Source organism: Sardina pilchardus, chromosome 11 (assembly GCF_963854185.1).
Source record: "Sardina pilchardus chromosome 11, fSarPil1.1, whole genome shotgun sequence".
Taxonomy (NCBI): Eukaryota; Metazoa; Chordata; class Actinopteri; order Clupeiformes; family Clupeidae; genus Sardina; species Sardina pilchardus.
In genome coordinates, this window is record NC_085004.1 from 2,143,211 (window position 1) to 2,167,698 (window position 24,488).

General features: G+C 44.0%; 1 protein-coding gene across 2 annotated transcripts; it reads left to right on the forward strand.

Annotated features, from left to right (window-relative positions):
* The first annotated feature begins 1,643 nt into the window (after positions 1 to 1,643).
* sema6dl (sema domain, transmembrane domain (TM), and cytoplasmic domain, (semaphorin) 6D, like) lies at positions 1,644 to 18,175 on the forward strand. Of its 2 annotated transcripts, none has more exons than XM_062549378.1 (19): positions 1,644 to 1,741; positions 6,660 to 6,822; positions 7,233 to 7,344; positions 7,525 to 7,585; positions 7,775 to 7,837; positions 7,946 to 8,047; positions 8,311 to 8,401; positions 8,706 to 8,825; positions 9,288 to 9,376; positions 9,984 to 10,201; positions 10,310 to 10,441; positions 10,539 to 10,694; positions 10,786 to 10,959; positions 11,223 to 11,363; positions 11,524 to 11,601; positions 11,702 to 11,760; positions 12,148 to 12,204; positions 12,821 to 12,985; positions 14,147 to 18,175. In XM_062549378.1, exons 2-19 carry the CDS (start codon positions 6,711 to 6,713, stop codon positions 15,424 to 15,426), a joined length of 3,210 nt encoding a protein of 1,069 aa, XP_062405362.1. In that variant the 5' UTR covers positions 1,644 to 1,741; positions 6,660 to 6,710; the 3' UTR covers positions 15,427 to 18,175. The 2 variants fall into 2 exon arrangements, with proteins under 2 accessions (XP_062405362.1, XP_062405361.1); XM_062549377.1 differs by lacking the exon at positions 1,644 to 1,741 and adding an exon at positions 2,284 to 2,397.
* The last annotated feature ends 6,313 nt before the right edge of the window (positions 18,176 to 24,488 follow it).

Genomic DNA, 24,488 nt, shown 5'->3' on the forward strand with positions numbered 1-24,488 from the left:
CACGATTGACCCGCTCAGTTATCCGCTGTGAATGCGTGAGGCTGTATGGATTTTGATGCAGATTTTTAGATAATCAGGAGTATTGAGTTGGTGGGACGGAGGGCAGGCAGCTGACGGGCACAGGGCCGCATGTCTCCTGCCGCCTTTGTCCTACGGAGATTTGAATGGGACTTTCACACCTCGAGTCAACAATGGAAGCTAATGTCAACGTGAGCCAAGGTAGAAAAGCATCCTGTAAATGCATTGAGATGCAAATGTCTTAAGTGGCGATCAATAATGGGAAGGCAGGCGAGGAGGGAGGGGGTTGCAGGCAAGAGCATTCTCACATCTGTGATGGCGCCTTCCTAATGAGGCGCAAAGGCTGCGTCATTTCTTGAGAGCTACATACACGAACCTCAGCTTTTAAAACTACTATAAGCGTTTAATTCAGTCCCTTAGGATATATAGTACACGTAAAGATCCCCTACGTATACAGAACAAGACACATACAATTAAACATACACAAACCTGGCATTAAAATTTAAAGACTATGTTAGCAAGCTTTGCTAAATACTTAAAAACCTCTCTGTGTGTCGCAGTGTTGTCATATCACTGAGTCTGTTGATGGTTTATAGTGCAGTTGCAAGTCACAGGCAAAATTATTCATTTTCCTGTTAATCCAACTCCAATGGCTCATGCACAAAAAGATGATCTGGGAGGCACGGAGCGTTCAGACAGCTTTGCCCTAGAATATATAATTGCATGTCTACGATCACCCTTGCTCGCTTAGCCGGCCTTCAACAGACGCATGACAATTCCCCTGATGTGATTTCCAGTGGCAAACTGGGTTAATGGGACAAATAGTAAGAATTATTTCCTTTCCACAGGGTAGAATTGCAATTGTAGCCCAATGTTTGTTTGTGTGTTAGTGTGCTTGGGTGTACATACTAGGCCTATGCATTTATTTATGTGGATACAAGGTGTGTGGAATTATCTTGCCTTTTTCTGGTATGTCCTAGGTTTGTTTAAGAAGTAATTTCATAATGTTTTAATACATTTCTCTAGAAACAAATTAGCCTGATTCTTAACTGTGATGCTGTTCATCTCTATGAGTTTAGCATGGCTATGCAGTTTTATTTGTTTTGCTTTTTTAAGGTGAAGTTTGCAGAAAAAAATAGAGCCAAAACAGGATTGCACTAATATCTGAAAGAGTTTTAAATAGTTGTAGGATTTTTTAAAGGTGAGGTTTGCAAAAAGAATTGTCAAAACAGGATTGCACTAATATCTGAAAGACTTTTAGGTGGTTGCAGGAGACAGAATGTAGAAAGAGGCTTCTCTGTAGATCACTGATTTTCTCCCTCCAACTGAAAACAGCTCTGTTGAAAAGATTTAACAACCGCTTACTTAGGATGGGGGATGGGGCTGGAGTGGAGTGGGGCACCGCTGGGTCACCAAAGATGTGGGGGCCTCTCTGCTGCAAAACGGGAAAAAAGGAGCGAGGAAAGCAGCCAAAATCCACATCCAGCCAAGCCTAGGAGAAGAGGTTGGGGGCGGGACTAGCGGTAGAGCGTGGCTTATTGGTAGGCACCGGACCGCTCGCTTGATGGATTGAATCAGGGAATGGATCGAATTACACCATTTGCCGTGCATTAGTTTGTTTTTCTCCGAGCCTGCGCTGCACTGCGAGAAGTTCTGAGACTTAAAGGCTTCTTATTTGGATTTGTTATAACGCATAAGGGATACAAACATACTTTCCGATGAGGTGAGTTTTTACACAGATCTGCTTTGCTCATTATCACAGTTCATGTAGAAAAGTGTGGAGATAAAAGATTTTCCGAATATCCAAGTGGTGGAATCACAAGATCAGAAGCGCTCTATGCTACAACTGTGCTTTCGAGTAGTGGTTATGCACGAAAATAGTAGCCTATCCTGCTCGCCAAGCTATTTTTATGTACAGTACATTTGGGCAGTTTGCACTCGCACTGTAAATGGGGTGATATTTTTACTCTCAGATAAATGACTGTACCGGTTTGCCATTCTACTCATTTTCTACTTGGAAACAAATGGTATATCAGTTTATTGTATAGACATAGTGTTTTCGTCCGTAATTTCAAGTTACGGGGGGATGGTCGAGTCAGGGGAGGGTGCTGCCTTGGTGCTATTTGATCGGTGTTGAGCTTTGAAGATCAGAAAGCTTCGAGTCGGGCCCAAGGACGGAGTAGCTTGACGAATCTTCGGGAGCGCCTTTTCCCTCGTATCGGAATTATTGCTAAGGTGGATACAGACGAGAATGGAATCTTTATGGTACAATGGATGGAGATCATCTTAATTTACCGAATGGATGTTCATAGGCTCTAGGAAATAATTATTGGGGATATGAAGACGCGCTAGAACCTTTCGTGATTGTTTGGAAACCAGGTAGGCAATTCTTGACTCTTACTACTGTTTCGGGGAAGAAAAACGCATTCGTTTTCCGCGAACCAAATTTTTCATATACACTTAGAATACATTCTCTTGAACACTCTTGAATGCTTTTAAGTACGAATTTCCACTATCGCTTTTAAAATAGTAAGTAGCTTGGTTTAAAGTGCTGATAGGCTACTAGTTCCGATGAAACGACCGGTGCTGTTTTCTTCTGTCTAGATGGACAAAAACTTAAAATAACCATTCGCAATGTTTGGGAAATCGTATAACGATACTGTAGAATAGACTACCCTACTATGTAATTTGTGTGCATACAAATTAGCGCTTTATTGAAGAGAAACAAAACCTGTGTAGTCTGTTCTTATCAAGACAGACGTGGATTCAGCGCATGCATTTATGATGGTTTAAATGGACACCTATTTGCTTCATAGTCCAATTCGTGCAGTGACGAAGCGAAGAGCGGCTGTGTTAACTTTTGTATACGGGAACGACTTAATATCGCTGTATAAGATGGCCCATATAGATTTTTATTTAATTATAATAAAAAATAATTCGTCGGACCATACAAACTCAAGAAGAGAAGGAAATACACGCTACAAAAGTATCCGAGTAGCCGATTGTTTATGCTGTAGCCAACTCCCACTGCTAAGGCATAACTTGCCCTCCGATCTTTAATTTGCGAACAGCTGAGTGCGTCTAATACTAATAATGGATACGGGCATTGTTGGTGGTTATATAGTGTGTTGCTTTCATTAAATTTGGCCCCGTAGCCATGCATTAGAGGAGAATCAATTTACCAGCTAATCCATTAACGTTACTGTTTACAGATATGCTGCTCTCACGTCTTTGTTGGCCAATGCATTGAATGTAACACGAAATACTTACCATGGATCAATTGTGAATGCGTTTACTTCCTGCACAAAGAGCTTGTATGCTTCCAGAATAGGTTTCTGTGATCGTGTTAAAATCACACTTTGTATTAAAACTATAAATTAAATGTCATAGTTGCACGCCTAGCGCATCAATGTTTCTGGACAAAGAATACTGAAATGCAAATTGAGTGACATGCATGCATTGTCAGCAGAAACATTAGTTTAGATTAAATCTAATTATTTTGGTGTTTATAATAGATGCATTATTTTAATGAGGAGATAAGATAGTAAATGCTTACAATTACAAAATGAGGTAGGTCTACAGCTTTCTTTTTCAATTTACACAAAATTATAGTCTAAGTACGATCTTTTAACCCAGTCAGTATATCAAATATTATTTCCAAAATGAGGTCTGGAATGGCTCCCAACATTTGCATAATTAGATATTTCTGCCTAAATCACCTTTATTAGGGACTGGCCAACTCTCTGGATGTCTGAAAAGTCTGCAACAGATCATCAGGCAACCTGTTCCTGACCACAACAGGATACTGGTGCTGGTGCAGGATAATCATCCCCAGCCCCCACAATGATCATTGGCCTGTTAACAACACAGCTGGCCACTGCAGCAGCTCCCTTCCACATCGCTGGCCGCACGGTCAGGCTAGAGTAGCTCAAGTTAACCCTCAGAGCAGGGAGGGAGGGCTCCATTGTGTGCTGTCCAGGCTTCCAAGCCCCTGAGCCCCCATTGTTCCACGCCACACCTGCAGCAGAGAGCTCTTTATGGGGGAATTAAAGCCGGGCCACGGCGGAGTCGGCCGAGGCCTCTCCCATTTCATCCTTCTCACGAAGGTGAGCTAGGGGTGGGGTAGGGGTGGGGTAGGGGTGGTGTGGATCAGGGCTGCCAGGTTCCTACCCAGTGCACTGTGAAGCAACAAGTTCAAACTCCTCACATCTAATCCTTTTGGATAAATACTTAAGGACCGTACGCTATTGTCATCGAAAGCTGAAAAGCGGCAAATCTTTTCACTGTCACCGCCGAGGTCTCGGTCTCATCAGATAACACCGGCCCCCCGAGAGAGGGCTCTGATTGCTTTGTAAAAGCACAGATTTGGATGAAATAGTAATATTGTTCATCCAATTTAACAGCCTCTTCCAAGCAGATGCCTCAGGGACTGCCAGGGCTTCTTCACAATGCTTCAGAGAGAGGAAGAGAGACACAGAGAAGGCACAAGTGTCCCATTCAGAAGTTATCTGATTGTTGTGGTCTTGGACTTTACGGCCGACATGTAACACAATTGACCCACCCACTGCCACCAAAATGGACCAAAGGCTTGACAACTGTTGTTCCGTCTGGTTAATCCTAGCAATCTCATTGTTGAAGGGGACTGAGGGACACCTGTTTGTATTGTGTGCCAGGTTTTTATTGCCCCAATTTCTCCTGTAAGACCTCGCTGCAGGGCGGATTCTAGCCATGTACTGCTGCAGGCAAACTTTTCTGAAACAACCTGGGAGCCAACAAAAACTGTGAGCCAACGACCCCCATTCCCCCATTCATTTTTTTTTTTAATAAAATGAAACCCAGCCAACAACATCAGTGGAGAAAGTGCGTGATTGTAGGACATTGAAAAGCCCTATAATAACAGGGAGAGTGGAGGGGGGGATGCTAAATGGCAAGACGTTTGCGTGACTAGCGGTCTGCTTGCGTCCTGGAACTTGTCGAGGCTCATACACTGGAGGGCAGGAATAAGAAACCGTACCGAGACATTCAATCGAAAACATGTTGCGCTGGCTGTAGATTGCCGAAGTAATTTTAGATCACTGACCTTTGGTTGTCCTTTTGTTTCTGCTTTGCATTAAGTTCCTGGGCAAAACTGCTTTGCCCTCCCTGGCACTCTAATGCACTGTGGCAGGGAAATACGGCCAAATGACATGTATATTCAGCTCCTTTCCGTTTTCCCATGAATAATGATCAGTGAGCATGGGGTGCTTTAGTTGTCTGGTGGGAATATGATTCACTTCAGTGAAAACACTCATTTCATGTCCTGAGGATATGCAGAATATAGGGAAATTCCTTGGTAGAGAGCAACAAAATGGTTACAGGCTGCCAGAGATGCTGAACAATGAGCTCCATGAAACAGACAGTTTTGCAAAGTACATCACCGTTTACCATAAGCTGGTTGGACAGTGAAAACTGCTGATCAGGACTACTCTCAGATATCATTTGTTAATTAAAACCAGTATAGTATTTCTTTCAGATGCATCGACCCAAGTGAGCATGCTACGTGCCTGACCTTTTGAATCTGCATACTGTCCAGACATTAGTCTTAATTTCTCAATCAGCTGAACTAATTTGGGTGAAGGCTCATTATCCCTTTCAGTCTGTTCACTAATATAGTTCACATTTGCTGGCTGTTCATTTTTCAGCGGTTATATTCACACAGCCTCATGATGGCAAACCCAGTCACAAGGAAGTCATACATCTGGATAGGGTGGGCAAGCATTCAACTTTTTACTGCTATCACATGGAAACAAAGCCCCCACATGCTGACGGCCCATTAAATAGCAACAGAACAGCTAATCAACTCTGCTCTCTTTATTCCAATCAATCGGCTAGCTGGCCATATCGGCAGTTTGTGCGTAGCTTGGCCTTGGAGCAGGTGTGCAGGGGAGGCTAATTGAAAACGTGTCAATACCAGTGTGTGCGTGTGCAAGAGGGAGAGCACTCTGGCGTCCATGTGCTCCACTCTCTGCTCACCGCACGCTGCCGGTTAATCCATTTCCCTGGCTGTTTGTTGTCTCCCAGCGAATTGTTTATATCCGTTCAGGCTCCATCCACATGAATAATTTGTTTGCCTTATAAATATTTGACTGGACATTGCTCATTAATATGCACATACACAGGGCTGTCTGTAACTACTGTCACTCCAGGACACTGGCCAGCCACAGCAGTGGGCCCACTGTCACTTCCAAGCCTGGCCGGTGTGTGGCCAAATAGCATGCTAAAATCAGCCCGCGCACACAGACACACACACACACACACACATGCTGGATTAATCATGTAGTACTCATGAAATGATACAGAAACCCATGCAAGATTGGTGGGAAAAGGATAAACAATCAAAACAAAGCTGTTGGGCTGCCCTTGTGCCAAACAACAAGGGTATCTGCAATATGCCTGCCCAATAATCTGACCTTCCTGTGAGGAACAGATGCAATAATGGCTCTGAGTCACCACTGACTGTCAGAGTGGTCTGCACAGTGCTTTTAGAGAGGACAGGATGTGTTTCATGCTAGAGCAATGCTAAGATAACAGTGGGCCCCACGGTTTTAACATGCCCAGCACAATGTGCCGTCCCTTAATCCTGTTGTTTCTGTGTTTTCCAGGTAACATTACAGTTTTTGCCAAACAGGAAGTGTCCACTTTCTGTGTCAATCATGGGCAGCAGACCTTTGTTTCCCCTCATCGTTGTCCTGCTGATGGCATCATGTCTTGAGGCTGTCAGTTTTCCCGAGGATAATATTCCCATAGAAGTGGTGGACTACCACTGTGAGTATCAATTATTAACTGGTCACCCATAGTGCTTTTCTTATTGTCAGAGGCTTTCTGTTATGACCTTTGGTAGTCTCCTGCTCGTAAGCATTTTTACTTGAGATAGCTCCTGCATTGACATACCCACCAGTCAGCCACTGGCCCTCAGTACAACTTACATTCATGCGTTGAGTCAGCGTGAGGTCATATATGATATTATCTCACTTTCCAAGAGTTGCTGTGGCAAAAGATTCTGACAATCTGCAGACACAGCATCATGTATTTATGTTGTAGCTCTAGTTTTCATTACATTACCAGGGGATTTCTTCAAAGCCATTATACATGGCATATATACAGCCAATCAATACTTGCTATTGATTGTGTGGCCCAGTAATCCCAAATAATGCTGCATCTTATTCCTTGCTCAGATACACGGCAGTATCCTGTGTTCAGAGGCCGCCCTTCAGGCAATGAATCTCAACACAGACTAGACTTTCAACTGATGACAAAAATCCAAGACACCCTCTTCATCGCTGGCAGGTACGTCTTTTTGAAGGGGGAAGAAGTCCTTGACAATGCTGGCTCTGATCATGCCCAGACTGTAATGTATACTGGCAGCATCGATCGGTCTGACTGAAGTATGTCACCCAGTGGGTCACACTCATTTCTCCTGGCAACCTTTTGGTGCTCACGTGTCCTTTTTCTTTTTTTCCCCTAAAGGGACCAGGTCTATTTGGTCAGCCTGCGAGAATCCTACAGGAATGAAATCATTCCTTACAGAGTAAGTTGTGTTACTGCATTAAGTATTATTACTCATAAATTCACTTACAGCTGTCAAGCTAAACAGTCGTGTCTCTGTGTTTAAACAAACTCATAAACCACAACTTTAAGAGCTCATAAATGCGAGACTGGAAATACTGAATAGCGTGTTAATACTTTTTTTCCCCCCATCATTTAAAAAAAAAAACAGAAATTGACTTGGAGATCGGGCCAAGCGGACAGGGAGACGTGTGCCTTGAAAGGGAAGCACAGAGTAAGTGTCTCAATGGCTCATTTCCTCGTTGCCTTATGAATGTGAAAAGGGGTTCAGTGCTTGCTTGTGCCAGTGGGTAATATGTTCTCCGTCACTTTTGCCCCTCAGGATGAATGTCACAATTTCATCAAAGTGCTCGTCCCCAGAAACGATGATCTGGTCTTCATATGCGGGACAAATGGCTTCAACCCAATGTGCCGATATTACAGGGTAAGCAATGACAGAGAAATGCCCTGTTTTCAGCAGGCTTCTAGTCACACATGTCACAACGTCACCCTTGGTGGAGGCATTTCGTCCCAGCTCCCCATTTATGATTTGGTTTATGCTCGTGCGGGTTTGACTGCATGCAGCTAAACGGTGATTGTGCCAGGCAAACAAACTGCCTGGCACAAACATGATTGGAAACATCTCTGTAGTTTAATGCAAGGCTGAGATAAGACACAGCTGTTTACACATGCTCTGTTCCCATTCAGCTGGATAACCTGGAATTTGATGGGGAAGAAATCAGCGGGTTGGCCCGATGCCCATTCGATGCCAAGCAGACCAACGTTGCCCTCTTTGCCGGTATGAAAGACCCCTCTAAATAATAAGGAAGGATGATGAATGGCTCTTTCAAGTGTTGTGGGGGGGCTTCAGGCTGAAAATTAAAGGGAGCCGTGAGCGCCAAGCCCCATCCACAGACATTAATCATCATTTTTTTCTCTTTGGCCCCAATGAGTGGTGTACTAACAGTATCCATAGCAACGGAGGCCCTGGAGCCTGCCGTGAACAAGAGCACAACCTGTTTTTTAATAAAGGAATTGTTTGGTGTCTGTCAGGAGTCTCAGTCCAAGTAAAGAAATCATGACCCTTGCGCGTGTCCTTTCAGACGGGAAGTTGTACTCGGCCACAGTGGCAGACTTCCTGGCGAGTGACGCTGTTATTTACCGGAGCATGGGGGATGGTTCCGCCCTGAGGACCATAAAATATGACTCCAAGTGGCTGAAAGGTAAGCATGCTGTTTTACTGCCTGAATAACCCACACTTAGTTAGTCATTTAGCGCCAGCAGTGGAGAATTACCACGGCGATGTGTGTTTCCTTTTCTCGCCATTCCCATAGTCTTCATGACATTTCTGTAAATTGAAAACAGACTGAGGAAATGTCAGAGTAAATAGTCTCTATGTACACATTACTACTGACATACTACGGACACAGGGTTCGTCATGATTTATCCTGACATGAATGGCTTTGTAGTTTCACCTATATTTTCACTCCAGAGGCCAGCCCCTATATGCTGTACTAACCTGCATTTACTCTAACTGGGGCTTTGTCCCCTCAGAATAAAGCTTGTGTACTGCACAGCATCCTGTCAAACAATCTAGGTCAACTCTGAGACACTTTCAGCTTACTGAAAACGCTGTATCAAAAATTTAGTGAAGGTCATTGACAATATGAAAACCTCTTTTCCAGAGCCACATTTCCTGCACGCAGTGGAATACGGGCATTATGTATACTTCTTCTACAGAGAAATAGCAGCAGAGCACAACAACCTGGGGAAGGTAGGACAACCAAGACTGCATAACTTATGAGACTCCAATACCCTTTGATTTATTTCATACAATATATGTGAATATATTGCCACGCATGCATGCCCACACCGAAGACTTCTTGGCCCTTGAGGTAATAGATGGTTTCCCCCAGGTATTAAAAAACACTCTACCCCCTGGAGCTTGGGTTAAATTTACCAATACATCACAACCGTGTCGCTAGTCAGATTTAAAGGGCTTTCGCTTCACCACAGGTTAATAAATATTTCAGTTGCACTAATGCGAGGGATGACACCTGTGCTGTGGTGGAGATTTGCCCTGGTAAATTATTAAACCTGCAACACTTGACTAATTTCAAGCCTAAAGCCCATTAGTCAAGCCTGCCCTCGCTCAGTAAGCAAACGCTATACTGCAAATGTATGCTTCAAGTTCTCTAAACGGGAAGAATCCTCTTTTGAAAGAGGACGCCGAAATGGTGCTTGTTTGCTGCCTCAGGGTAAAAGAAGCCTTCTTGCCGTGTTGGGGAATGTGGCAGCATGTGGAGATGTATTATTCAGGCCTTGGAAGTGTTTTCCCGTTGCTGATTCTGGACCCTCTCGGCCGCGCGCTGTCTTTGCAGGCTGTGTATTCCCGCGTGGCGCGCATATGCAAGAACGACGTCGGCGGCTCCCAAAGAGTTCTCGAGAAGCACTGGACCTCGTTTGTGAAGGCGCGCCTGAATTGCTCTGTCCCCGGGGAGTCTTTTTTTTATTTTGATGTCCTTCAGTCCATCACGGACATCATTGACATCAATGGGGTTCCCTCAGTGGTCGGAGTCTTCACCACACAGCTGAACAGGTGGGGTTTTTTTCCTCCAACTTCTTTCAATGCTTACAATCTGAATCACTTCATCGAGCTTGTGAACTCTAAACACATTTTTATGGTGTGTTTTTTCCTCATTAACAGCATACCAGGCTCTGCAGTCTGCGCTTTCTCAATGGCAGACATCGAGAAGGTGTTTAGGGGAAGATTTAAAGAGCAAAAAACGGCAGACTCAGTTTGGACACCTTTCCCTGAAGAAAGACTGCCCAAGCCAAGGTGAGGGTCTGCCACGCAACGAGTATTTCCCATAGGTTGAAAGTAGGTCCCTTATGGTTCATAACACATTTTGCATTGTCTGCCTCTCATCATTCAGGCCTGGCTGTTGTGCGGGGCACGGCCCAGCAGAGTCCTTCAAAACCTCCATGGAGTTTCCCGATGAGACTCTGCAGTTCATCAAGTCCCACCCTCTCATGGATGCGGCAGTGCCTTCCATTGGAGACGAGCCATGGTTCACTAAAACACGAGTGAGGTAAGCTGCCTCGCCATCTTTCATTTCCCAGAAGACAGGAGTTAAGCGTTTTTGGGCCGAGATTGATGTTTTTTCCCCCATTCATCTGCAGGTACCGACTGACAGCTTTAGCAGTTGACAGTGCGGCAGGACCCAACAAGAACTACACGGTGGTGTTCATTGGCTCGGAGGCTGGAATCGTCCTCAAAGTCCTTGCCAAGTCATCTCCGTTCTCCCTAAATGACAGTGTGCTGCTGGAGGAGATTGACGTCTTCAACCGGGCAAAGTATGTGGGCGACATCCTCACACCTTTCTTCTCCTTTGTTTAGTCATCCTCTTTGAAATGTATCAAGAAGTTCTATGGGCAAACGCCCTCCTTTTACTAAATGCTATAACTTGTCTAAACTTTGGTCAGTAACGTCACTGCTGGGTGTGTAAGATTTAAACCAAAGGGAGGACACCCCTGGCTGATTTGTCTGATTGGACTGGGATTAATGATCGGATCCTCCCTTCCCTACCTGTCTCACTCTCTGCCCACGTTCACTCCAGGTGCCTATCAACCAACGAGGACGACCAGCGCGTTCTGTCATTCCACCTGGATAAGGACACACACACTCTGTACGTGGCTTTCTCCAGCTGTGTGGTCCGTATCCCCCTCAGCCGCTGCGAGCGGCACAGCTCCTGCCAAAAGTGAGTCAGACGCACCTGCACTTGACCGTTTGCAAAGAACACCTGTTTGGCAGTTAAATTGGCAGCAGCAATCTTTTTTTACATAATGAATGAATTTGTCACAGATATGCCATGGTGATGTCTCTGCACCGTTCAGTTAATAAGCATTTCTGTGATTTAGGTCGTGCATTGCATCACGGGATCCATATTGTGGGTGGATGCCGCACGGTTCCTGTGAGAGGATCTCTCCAGGTGTCCTGTAAGTAGCTGTGCTTGCTGTGCAAATGCCTGAGAAACAAATGGCCAAATGAATTCCTGTGCATTCCTCTCATGTCTCCCCCCTGTGTCCAACTCTACAGCACGGGCTATGAACAAGATGTGGAAAATGGCAACACAACGCGACTTGGTGACTGTCACGGTGAGACTCCAGCGGCCATCCATACCCATGCCCAGAAACACCATTAGCTTGCACACGTCACAGTAGTAACCTCTCACAACATTCTTCTGCAAAGCCTTAATACAAACATCCAACAGCCACATTGTACTAATGGCACATGTAACGCATAAGCATAGCAGGCAGCGATGGTACGAGAGACAACAAGCTGAACTGTTGGAACACAACAGTTGCCTGATACAGGAACCTTTTTTTCTCGGTGGATGCGACTGAGAAGATAATGAAGCTAACGACTTTTTTGCCCTTTTGGTTATTTGATTAAACTGAATCACTGGGCTTTTTTTTTTATTTTTGTGTTCTATAATTTTGGATTATTTTTATGCTGATTTCCTGTTCCTTTAATTCCTTTAGAATTTTTGGCTACTACATCTGCGCCAGATTACAAATCATATGGCGACCCAACCTCTGGTTAGTTTTAATTTCCTTTACTCAATTGATTTCTTCCCCTCCTGCGTTCAGCACACTTCAACCCCCACTCTCCTTCTCTGCTGCTGGCCTCAGCCCTATAACATGCTCTTCATCCCCCATCAACTCGTCATCACAGCCACCCCAAGGCACTCTGCGTACGACTTGTTTCTCTTCACCTCTGAAACCTTTTATCACACCTCTTGTTTTTCACCTCATGCATGGATGCCATCCACCTGGACTCTGCCCCCTTCACCTCATGAACTCCTCGCCCTCCTTTCCACTTTCCAAAACAGAACTCTGATCCTTTTCCCCTTCAAACTGTATTATGTCTGTCAAATGAATGTTACTCATTTTAATTGGCGTCATAAAACAGCTAACTGTTTACTATCCGGACCATTTCTCAGGATGAATACAACAATACTCTGTATTTGTTGCGTTTAACAATTGAAGCTGATCAAACTATATCCATGTAAAAAAAATCGTTCAAAATGCATACATTATTTTTAAAAATTCTGTTAACTAACCAGTGTCCATGCGCCATACCTACTAACAAGGTTGTTAACAGTATGCTTTGCCCACTGTCTGACCCCGTTTGTTAACAATTTGTTTACCACAGACATGGAGTTGTCATCACCGTCAGTCACGCCAGTGGCCTCTGGCCCCATAGACTCACCCAAAATCATTGCCACACAGACACCTGAACTCTTTGGTTCAAGGAAATTTGTGCTCCAGGACGACCCGGCCACCCATTCTTTTGACTCATTCCCAGGTGTCCCGGAGGGTAAGGCCTTAACAGGGAGAGCTCTGCTCTGCTGAATGGAGTCCTGCCTAATAGCTGCCATTATCGAGCTCCACTGATAGAGGGCCAGCATCCCTGAGAGCATGCTATTCTAGCCCCACTGAGCAGCACAACACACACCATAATAGCAAGTCACGGAACATTTGCGAAGCGAAGGGTCCCATTCAAAATAAATGCATGTGTGCCACAGAGATTTTATTTGAAGCCAGAGAACATGCCATCCCTCTCCACACACCACATACAAGTGTTAGCACTAGGATAAGCAGCTATACAGGACTTCCATCAGCTTACATGGCAGTTTTTTCTTTGTTTTTCAATATCATTGTTTGTTTGTCTATGATTTATGTATCGTCACACTATTTGATTGTTTTATGGATGTCTTTTCTCCATGTATAAATACTCTGTGATGGGTTTCATGTCATTGGAATTCTCTTAACAGTCTTTCCTGGCTTCCTTTCACTTACATTTTCTGTACACCTGCCTTTATTTCTGTCACTGCCATGACGCTATTAACCATGGGAAATAAGGACACCTTCACAGGTCTTGACATTAATCCACACTGCTCAAGCAGTTCTCGCACATATGATGACTAACTCCTTCGAATGTCTGTGGTAACTAACAAATCCTAGACTTTGAAACACCAAGCAGGTGGTGTTGACCACCCTTTTTCTCTCTTTATGCACAATGGTTAATCATTATTTTTCCTTCTTCTGGTAAAGGGCAGACTAGCTTTTCCATTAACCAGGGAAACACTACAAACCTTCTCTATTAAAATGCATGTCAATTAAAACAAAATGTAGAATCATAAAAAACGAAGCACTAATCAAGGTACAGTATGCAAGCAACTTCAATATATCTGCTTGAAAATAACAATTTCTCCTCTCGTAAAGACAACTAATGCTCCCTTTTTTCTATCTATACACACTTTTCTATAAAAGAATACGACGCGCAAAAGGTGGCATGTGTTAAATTCTTTCTCAATTTGTAAAACCTTTCCTGAATGAAAACTGACTAATACCGTTGGGGGAGGGAAAGGTGGAGAATTCATGCATTTCCAATGTGTAACCAAGTGAGACTGAGAACCTGAGGGTTTTTTACAGCAAATGATTTCATTAATCTTACACTAAGCACTGTGTGTTGCAGGTGTGTGGGAGGTTCAGTCAGGAGAGTCCAACCAGATGGTCCACATGAACATCCTCATCACCTGTGTGTTTGCTGCCTTCCTGCTGGGCGCCTTCATAGCTGGCATGGTGGTCTACTGCTACCGCGACGCTTTCCTACGCAAGCCCAGGAAGGTCCAGAAGGATGCAGAGTCGGCCCAGTCCTGCACAGACTCCACCGGCAGCTTTGCCAAGCTCAACGGTTTGTTCGACAGCCCAGTTAAGGAGTATCAGCCCGACATCGACTCCCCGAAGCTTTACACCAACCTCCTGAGCAACGGGAAGGACATGCCTCCCGGTGAAGACACAAAGACAATGATACTGAGCAGCCAGCCTCCAGAGCTGGCAGCCCTCCCGACGCCGGAGTCCACTCCAGTCCTTCAGCAGAAGAGCCTGCATCCCTTAAAGAACCAGTGGGAGAGGGCCCAGGGCAAGGTCAACGGACCCCGCAAGGAGCACTTTCCCTCGAGCCCTCCGCCACACACCGCTGTTGTTGGAAACGTTCATATTCCCAGTGCTGTTGTACTCCCCAATGCCACTCACGACCAGCGGTCTGCTTACAGCACTGCTGAGATGCCCCGTTCGGAAAGGAAAGTCCAAAACACTGAACAGTCTGGCTCTAAATCAAGTAGAAAAGAGCATCGGCGCTCCGTGGATGCCAGGAATACCTTAAACGACCTTCTGAAGCACCTGAACGACGGCAATGGCGTACCAAAGGCTATTCTGGCAGACATGCCACAGAAGTCCAGGCAGCACTTGATGCTGGACCCCATGGTAAGCATGACGGAAATACCGCCAAAGGTCCCTAGCCGGGAGGCCTCCTTGTACTCTCCTTCCTCCTCCCTCCCCAGGAACAGCCCGACTAAAAGGGTGGATGTGCCACTGCCCACCACTCCCACCACACCCACAGGGCCCATGAACACTCTGGAGAGGCAGCGGGCATACCACCGGAGCTCCACACAGAGGCACTCCATTTCATCAATGCATTCTCCCAATGGGATGTCTGTGTCGCGGCAGCCCAGCATGAACAGGGGAGGGCATATGCCTCCCACTCCTCCATCGAGGATGGACTCACACGGGATGCCCATGGGCATGCATCCGCAGCCCTCGGTGTCCCGACAGAGCAGCTACAGTGGGCACGGCTCACTGCCGCGCATGGGCCTAAAGAGGACACCTTCAATAAAACCAGATGTGCCCCCCAAACCCAACGGCTTTGTGCCACAGACTACACAAATGAGGGTGGTAAACAAGTACAGTTACTAACCGAGCGACACTGATTTCCATTTCACTCTGCTGATTGAAATGTGGGGTGAGAGGGCAGGCCTCTGCAGGTGCATCCTTGCATTGGTTGGAGTTTCCCAGTGAGTGCCTCAGCGCACTCGGCAAAAAGGGAACTCACAAGTGGCCAAAGAAGCTACTCTGGGTATGTCCACCAGTTGTCATTTCTGTTTTCACACCATTCACAACTCAAGTGACAGGTGGCAGCCTGTTGGGAGAGCCTTCCAATTCAAGACCTTGACAAGAGGCACGGCCAAGTATTCAGTGGCACTCCTGCGTCTGAGGCCAGGGCCAGTCCGCGGCACACAGCACCCTGGTGGTTCTGCTCGTGCGGCCGGGCTGTCCTGGTAGTTTGAAGTTTTGACACTCGGGAATACTTGAAGAATGGGTTTCATTTATTCATTGCCACCATGCACTGTCTTCCCATTAAATGTGAACTTCACAAAAGTTAAGAGACAAGGTATATGGTTGAAGAAAGATCAAAACTGAACAAAGGATACGTGCGGAATAACAGACACAGAGGGGGAGTAAACTAAGTGCTAGTGTTGAGTAGTGCAGAGTAGGTACTGTCCGTGGGCTATCCAATGTGCAACGACTTCACAGACAAAGGGATGCACTTAAATTCATTTTGCAGTCAGTCATCTGTAAACAGGACCAACTAATTCATGTCATACAACTGAATCCCATTTCAAGGTACATCAATACGTGTTTGTGTGGATGTAGAATTGCCGACATTAATCAAGAGTTTCTGTGTGTGTGATGTCCAGGGTGCCTACTTGGACAGCTGATGTTTTTAACTCACTGGGAAAATTACTTAACACTTTGCTGCTATCAGTTGAAATGATAATGATCATTGTTGTGTATTTTGGACTCCATGCTCGTTGAAATCATCCGGCTCTGGTTGTCTTGTCTTGTGTGCATTTTGGTTTTCTTAGCTGTGTGGAAATACAGTGTGGTAGCACCGGCAAAATGCCAAGCTGCTTGTCAGTTGTGCACCATCATTGAGGGCTTAGCAAGGCAACGATTAGCAGGGAGGGGGTAGGTTTACAGAACAATTGGGAAATGCTTATTTTATCTTCTCACACAAAACCAGCATCATGGGCAAACATGTAAAACATTCAACATGTTTCATCATAGGCCATGGTAGTGATTTTGTTTGTTAAGATTTTTTGCATACAAAAGCTGTTTGTGAATTTTGCCTTGAAGTCTTGACACTGGGCACCGAATGAACATCAGGAAGTTTTAATGAGTCAGTTATTACAGCTATTTTACCTTAAACAATTATTTTTTATTTACCTCCCAAGTATTTAAGAATTTCCCATTGGTATTACTGACATTTAATTATAGATGCTAAGCAATTACACAAATTGGTAATACACAGTGATTACAGTAATAGTTATGATGTAAATCCTTCAAAAATATGAGAAGTGTTTCTGACACATCCCATTCCAAAAATGAAATGATATTTGCCCATGTGGTTTGCTTGAGCTTATATACTTTGTCACCTCAGACTTGTTCAGCACCAATTTGAATGCCAAAATGCATGTCTGTCACTAGTGTTTGTCTCTTCGTGTTCTTGGGAACCAACACATAACTGCATTGATGTCGCTGCAAAGTGAACAGGCCAATGCTGCTCTCAGTCTAACAACTAGTAAATATTCAGTAGTTCTATCATTTTAATGAATATTGTACAATCATTGCAACATATACCAATGTGTCCTGCGCTGTCATGCCGGTAATGACAATGTTGTAAATAGATATAAATATATTAATATTTTTTGGCAAGTTTACCTAAATCTGTGCATTGTGTGCCTTATTCAAATAGTAAATCTTAGACATGCTAAATTGGTTCAAAATATATCATAGTCTTTCTTCAGTCTGCTAAATTTGATTGGCAAAAATGTGTGTTCTGTGAAACTACTTCAACTGCAGTTATTGGGAAATAAGAGTCAATTTAGTGACAAACATTCCATTTCAGGATGTAAAATCAGGATAATCTGATAATCTCATGATAGTCTTTGGAAGGGTGCTAATTTGAAACACTGAGGTTCCACACATGGTGAATGTATTATGACAGTAGGATGTACACCAACATACTGTTATCTGAGAATTTCAAATTTAATTATTTAAATAAGAAAAATACCACAAATTGTGTATGATGCATAATTGAAGTTTCATGGACAAGAAAGGAATGATTCTCAGCGTTTATCTTTTTTTGTTTTGTTTTGTTTTACTTTATACAACCAAGTCATTTCAATATCTTGCATTTCAGTATATTGAGAATGAGGTGTCAACAGCCTGTATGAGCCCAAAGTTACATTTTGTTTACAAGCGATGATTGTATTTGAATAATTGCCTGTTTGTTCAGTTGGATGTCATCATCTGCTAATATTACGTTTTTGTACTGACTGAGAGCTGCACATGATCTCCATCCTCCACAGCGTCATGATAAGCTGCCTTGTATATTGCAATATGAATCAGTTTTTCTGTTGCAATCTGAATCTAAGCCTTTATTTCAGTCTGTGTGCAAATAAACCAGATGGTTGGAATTTTCATTTTTCAATACTGTGCGATCTGGGCAGTTGGAATACAGTTGTACGTTTTACAGAGTATTTTAACGTGTAGATATATTGTAAAGTTGTACTGTGAATGTGTACATAATTAAGTTCTTTGTTTTAAGGATATTTTTGTTGATTTTTTTTAACACGGCATGTATAGTTGAAATAAAATATCACTGCACAGATGAGTACTTCCTTCCGTAATTATAACGCTAATAAAATCAGATCTCATAAGCAGCACATGATATTTAAAACCCCGGCACATAACTCACACCATCACACCTTTTAGTAAGCGATACTAAAAAGCAAAACATAAATCACTCTGAAGCGGAGGAGGCTGATGGGCTGGCTGAGAGAGGGGGGGGGGGACTTTATTTTTAGACGCGTCTTGTTTTGAAGTTTCAGGCCAGTGGAGAGTCGAGCACTCCAGATAGCACTGGGAAAGTTTCCAAAGTCGTTTGTAACCATAGTGGCCAACATCTGGCCAGCTTGCTCCACTCTGCAGCTGCTCAGAAGAGGGGTCCAGCACAGCTGGCTGATAAGATCAGGTATGGGAGACTGCAGCAGCAGGGAGCCGCCGCGCCAAAGCCAACTGCGTGAATCGCCCAACGTACAGTAATTACACTGTCCAGTGAAGAATGACATTTCTTCTGAGCACGACTGCAAGCCCCACCAGCTTATCTGCTCGTGATTCATAGTGTTGTCATTACCACTGCAGACAAAGCATTGTTTAATGGGCTCTTACTTTCCGCTCCATGTGGGGACATTTCTCACTGTTCAGCATTAAAATGTCATGTCCATGAGGACACTATCCATCAGCAGGTCATTTTCACCACCACTGCGGAGGTATAAGCAGCCAGATTTAACTCCAAACAAGTTAGGGACCACATCGAGAAAGATTATGGCCCATAATGTTTTCTACTGGGAAGGGCTTTACTGCAAATAGCTTGCAGAGCCTTGATGAAAAGCATTTATTCTTCTAAATCACCACCGCAAACAACCAACATTATGTCCTTGTTGTTTCCAGGCTCAAACTCTAACAACACTTGTTCATCCTGGCTCAGACTGATCCTATGTTTGATCAAGTTGCTTTTGTGTGTCGTCACTGCCATCTCCATGTTGGCACAAGTAGCCCTTCATTTGCTTTTGCCAGGCAGCATTGAAAATTCACACCCAGTGGTGAACTCACCATTCCTCCTCCTCTTTCACACAATAGTGGCACATTCCCAACCCATGTCACTGGCCTGCTGAAGGGGGTGCCGACACAGGGACGTCTTGATTGAAATGCAGGCCTCATCGAGGATAAATAACCAGGGGGACGGGCAAACACACACAGCTTTGCTTGCTTTCTTTCAAACCATCAGCCCTCAGCCCAGACGCGGACCTGGGAAAGAAAGAGGGGAAGGGAACGGGTGAATGAAACCTTAAAACAAATCCAGACCCCTGCAACTCCCAGTTCAAGTGGGGCAAAGCGAGCACATAAGATGTGATACAAACTGAAATAATTAAATGGCTATAATCACTGCTGGTAGAGACCAAACAACAACAAAATGGTGAAAAAGGGCCAAGTCTTGATCCAGTATTTAGAGCACAGAGCGGCTCTAAGCCATGCCCTCCTTGATCCCAGCACTCCCTCGCCTTGAGAAACTTTAAAGGCAATTAGAAGGTAGCAATTACACAGACAATTGTGAAGCCTCATATGACTTTTTTCCCCCCAAAATATCTGGGAGGTAAAGCATAATTACTATTTAGGGAGCAGCTTAGAAAGAGGTAACTAAAGAACATATTACACTTTGAAGGGAGTTATGAAAGACAAGACATTTTCAAGCGTAAATATTCAATGGGATAGCAAATGACTTTAAATCGTGCTTCAGACATGCCAATTAAAGTGATTTTGATGCCTTAACATTTTAATTAGGGTTTAAAACAAGAATAATAGTAGATGATTGAATTCAGAATTGAAGTCCTTACAGCTGATGCATTTAAAAGAACCTTGAAGGGAAAAAATAGACACGTTAATGGAGATGTTCTGAGCTCCTCTGAAAAAAGATATTGCTAGGGGACAGAAAGCCCATACATAGACAGATACTAAAATGTATACCAACAGAACTAACATAGATAAAAAAAACAAGTCTTGTACACTTCTCCCTCAACATAGCCTTAGCCAAGCTGAATCAATCTGAAAAAATAAGTAGAGCGCCAAGCTTCATTACCAAAACAAGTAGAAAAGAGGTGAAGGGTGAGGGAGATGCACTGCCCAGTTGGGATTTAAGTAGGAGCATAAATTGGGTTGCCAATTGGGAACCACTGCCCTGGGTTCATGTAACCTCCTATCGGTCAGACTTAATCCATGGCCCTACTTTCCTCTGCTGTCCATCACGCACCTACCCCTGCCACATAACAGCAGCTTTCTCACAGCTAAGGGAAATGGCCTCCCTGCACTTCAGCACATAGCAGCTGTTTCCACTAGCTGGACCAACTGTCACAAGACCTCACTCTAAACTACAGCAGTGAGCAACCTCTCCAACTGAAGGGACAGTGTTTCCACAAAAACTCAATCGCTCAAGTGTGATTCATTTTTGGATCACACGAACTTTGATTACATTAGCACTGCATGAATATCTGTAGCTGAAAAGCACCAAGCATACAGTCAATCACAGATGAAAAACAGAAATGATGCATTTCATAAGAAACCCGAGTTCAGAAGGACAAAGGTACTCCACAAGAGTGTTTTGAATTCCTATCAGCACTGGTGTCAAGCTCTTTTTCACCTTAATGCAATTCAAATGAAATTCCTACTTCGTATCCAGTAAATTTGACCTTAACACAAACCATTATGCAAAATATGCCAGCCCTCTCAGCTGTTTAAGAGGTACTTGTCAATCAGTGACTTTCAAAAAAAAAGTTGGAATGAACTAAAATGCATATGACTTTCTGTACAGACCTCTATTATGCATTCTTGACAGGGTGTTGAGCTTGAAAAATATAGGGGATCACTTGAAGGGCTTTTCCATTACTGCTCGGTATCTTATGCTGATGTAGCAGTAAGCAACAAACAATAACCTCGTGTGGGGACTTGGGGGGGGAGAGAGAGGTAGGAAACTGAATTGTCTAATGCGGCTTTTTCAAACCAACCCACAGCACCAGCATACTGCCAGTCAATGCAGGTGAAGGTGCTTAGCTGTGGATTCTCATGAGGACTTTGTCAGCTCAGTGGAGGACGGGGCGAGTGCAGGCACGCCTGGCAAGCACACGCCGCTCTGACTCCAGCCCACCTGGGGCCCTCTGATGTCAGGGTGGGGCTTGGGAAAGCCCCCAGAGCAGAGGAATCGGAGCCAGACCTTTATGTGGTGAAACACACCTTATCATCAGTCTTGCACGCAAGTGCTTTCGCTACCTGGCTTACGGGGAGGATTGGCATTAGTCATCTGCACAGAAGGGGTGCGCCTGGCCAACAAGAGAGAACAGCAACGGGGCTTATTGCACTTCTGACAAGCCAAGCTTCAAATAGTAATAAAGCATTACCATACCTCCTCAGGCCGCGAGACGAGACAAATTAGCACGTGTGCATTGACTCACCAAAGCACGAATAAAGGCCAAACTACATCGTCATGTTTTATGTGTCTAGGTCAGGACCTCTCCGATCGCTTGGTCTGTTCTATCCTTATGCGGGTGTCACTTTGACTCAGTGGTGACCAAGCAGTTACACGTATTGTAGTCAGGGGTGTGGTGGTGAAATAAGAGGTGGACAAATTATGAATATGGTGATCACGGTAAGGTAAACTGCACCATGCAATATTGGATTTTTTTTTTAAAGGCATTCAAAACATGTTTGATGATGGTGGTGGAGGTTATTGTCCAATGTTTATATCAATACCAGTGGTATTAAATGGTTCCAAGAGTGTTGATGAGTGCACAACATATTGTAAATGTGGATAATACAGTGTGATTTTTGAATGTTAAAAGATGCAATTGGTGAAGGAGAGATGGATAAACTCTAGCAAGAGGTTGATAAACTGTATTACTTGTGTTTAGCCTCCACTAGACCCCTTATTGTAGTGGTTAAGAGATCACAGCATCCCATACTTGGGAAAAATAAATAACTCAGTGTTTGCTAACTAAACAGAATTATTCTTTAAATTAATACATGAGAAAAAATTCAAAAAACATGAATTACCCTTTTCAGATGCATTTCAGATGCCATTTGTTTGTTATTTCTTTCAGATGTTGCTATGTCACGGACATATTACTAATCCCCCCACCCCGCCTAACCATGCCCCCTCCTTCCCTGAGCTAAATGATGAGAGAGTGGGCTTGGCATGCAGAGGCTCACACACAAAGGCCTCTTCTTACCCTGACAGGGCGCGCGGATCGATGGGTAATGACCGCAGCACTGAGATGAGCTGCCTGTGGCGCGTCCGCTGGGCAAACACAGCCCTTTCTGTGCCAGGGGAACCGCTCACCTCAGACGCCACAAGCTGGAGGGAGGGGGGGGGGGAGGGAGGGAGGGGGGGGGCTGGCAAGCACGCTGGCCACTGCTGCTGCTGTCCAGTGCCACTGAGAATCCCAACAAGGATGACTTTGTAAACCAGGGCAGGTGTTTACAATCTCCGGTGGAAAAAAAACAAGGCAAGAAGGACTGGGGAGGATGAGGAATGGGGAAAACATGTTGGTCAGCTGGAATTTGGGAGTTGAAGTTGTTTTGGTGTAAGTGTCAGTTGTATGTACTCGGAAGGCCTGGTGTGTGTGGATATTTTCTGTCCTTGTAGTGTTTTTTTGCTTTAAAGTACTTTATTTTAAAAATTCAAAACTTACTAGGATATTTTTTCAAAATAACAATATGTGCTCCTGATGCAAATATTTCACAGCTTATAACCTACAATGCACACCAAGGTAATCAAAAAAATGGCATCTTCAAATCAGTTTGACTGTTACCAGGATACCATCCCCTGGGTGCACTTTTGGATGTATGATGGGCAGCTAAATTCAACAAATGGAAAAGGTCCAAATCCGACCAGTCTGCCAGCGTAGGCTGTGACAATAACTTTGCTTCTTACACGGCTCTTCATAACACTGCAGAATACTCCATTCAATTCAATGGGCCTTCCAAACTTTCAGAGGTCTGATATTTTATTTTTTAACAGACCGCCGTCAAGGAGAATGGCTTTGTGTCTCTGATTTACGTCTTTCATCTCTTTCTGCGAGTAGGCTAGTTGGCTCTGAGATGGTCCAAGACAGTCAGCACTGGCAGTATTTGCAGATAAATGTAATTTGCTCGCCTTTGTCATGCTTGGATTTTGTGAAAGTTAGCGAGCTATCGACACTGTACAGACATTGTATTGTAAATGTTGTGTGAGCTAACGTTATAATTTTAAAAGTGTGAAGTTTCTTGACAAGTTTTAGCAATTAGCCGTGATAATGAAATGTCGGCCAGTCATTATCGGAAAATAAGTCCCTTCAGAACGAAGCAAGACCCTGTCCACTGAACACTACTCCTATTGGCTCCTACTCACCCTGTCAGGACTTATTTAGCGATGACTGGCAGACAATACATCATCTCGACCCTTACATGACTGGGCTCTGCACCACTCCATTCTAATTTGATCCGGTGGTCAAAATGTGCTGCTTAGCAACCACAGCCATGAAACTAAACAACATAATACTGAAGGATGAAAATATTCTTCTTTTAAATGCATTGTGTACCAAATGTGCATCGTTTACTGTGCTGGTCTCTAGGTCATGGTGAAACCATATTGCATATTTGCATAACCAATGTTATGCAAATGTTGTAGAATTGTATAACCAAGTTAAAGCCTATAGTGAAAACAGATCTAGTTCATTTGTCAACACAAGTCAATTGTGGCTAAAATAAACAGAATTGCCACAATAAAGTGAATAAGCCTACTTCCCCTTAGTAAGATTACTGTCATTTACCATCATGATAGAGTCAGGCTGAGACTGAAGCTTCATAGAGAATGAAACATGACAGTATAAAATTATTTTTCTCCCTGCTCTGTCTTAGACTCTAAGTGGATGGATGTTCAGATTTGCATTAAATCAATACAAATAAAATAATAAGGTAGAGTTCCATATTCCACTATTGATTTGTTTGCTTTGGTTACAAAAAAACAAAACAACAACAACAATATATCTCCTAGAATATATCCTTGTGTCTCCATAAGTTTCTGCATGAGCGTTATTTTGACATAGAAAGTTGTTTCATTTTTTAAATAAATGTTACCAAGCAAAAAAAATAGCCATTACCAGCTAACGGAAACCCAGATTTGAACTCCAGTTAAAGTGACAGTGGGCCGCATGGGGTGGGGGTGGGGTCAGACGCAGGTTGGGACTGGGCTTATTAAAAGCCTGCCTGAGGAGAGCTCCTTCACTGGGGAATCGGCAGGGGAGAGTCCAGTCTCCCAGGCCTTTTGTGAGGAACAGCTCTCCATCTCACCAAAGAAGACAAGGTGAAGGGGGCCTGGGATGGGA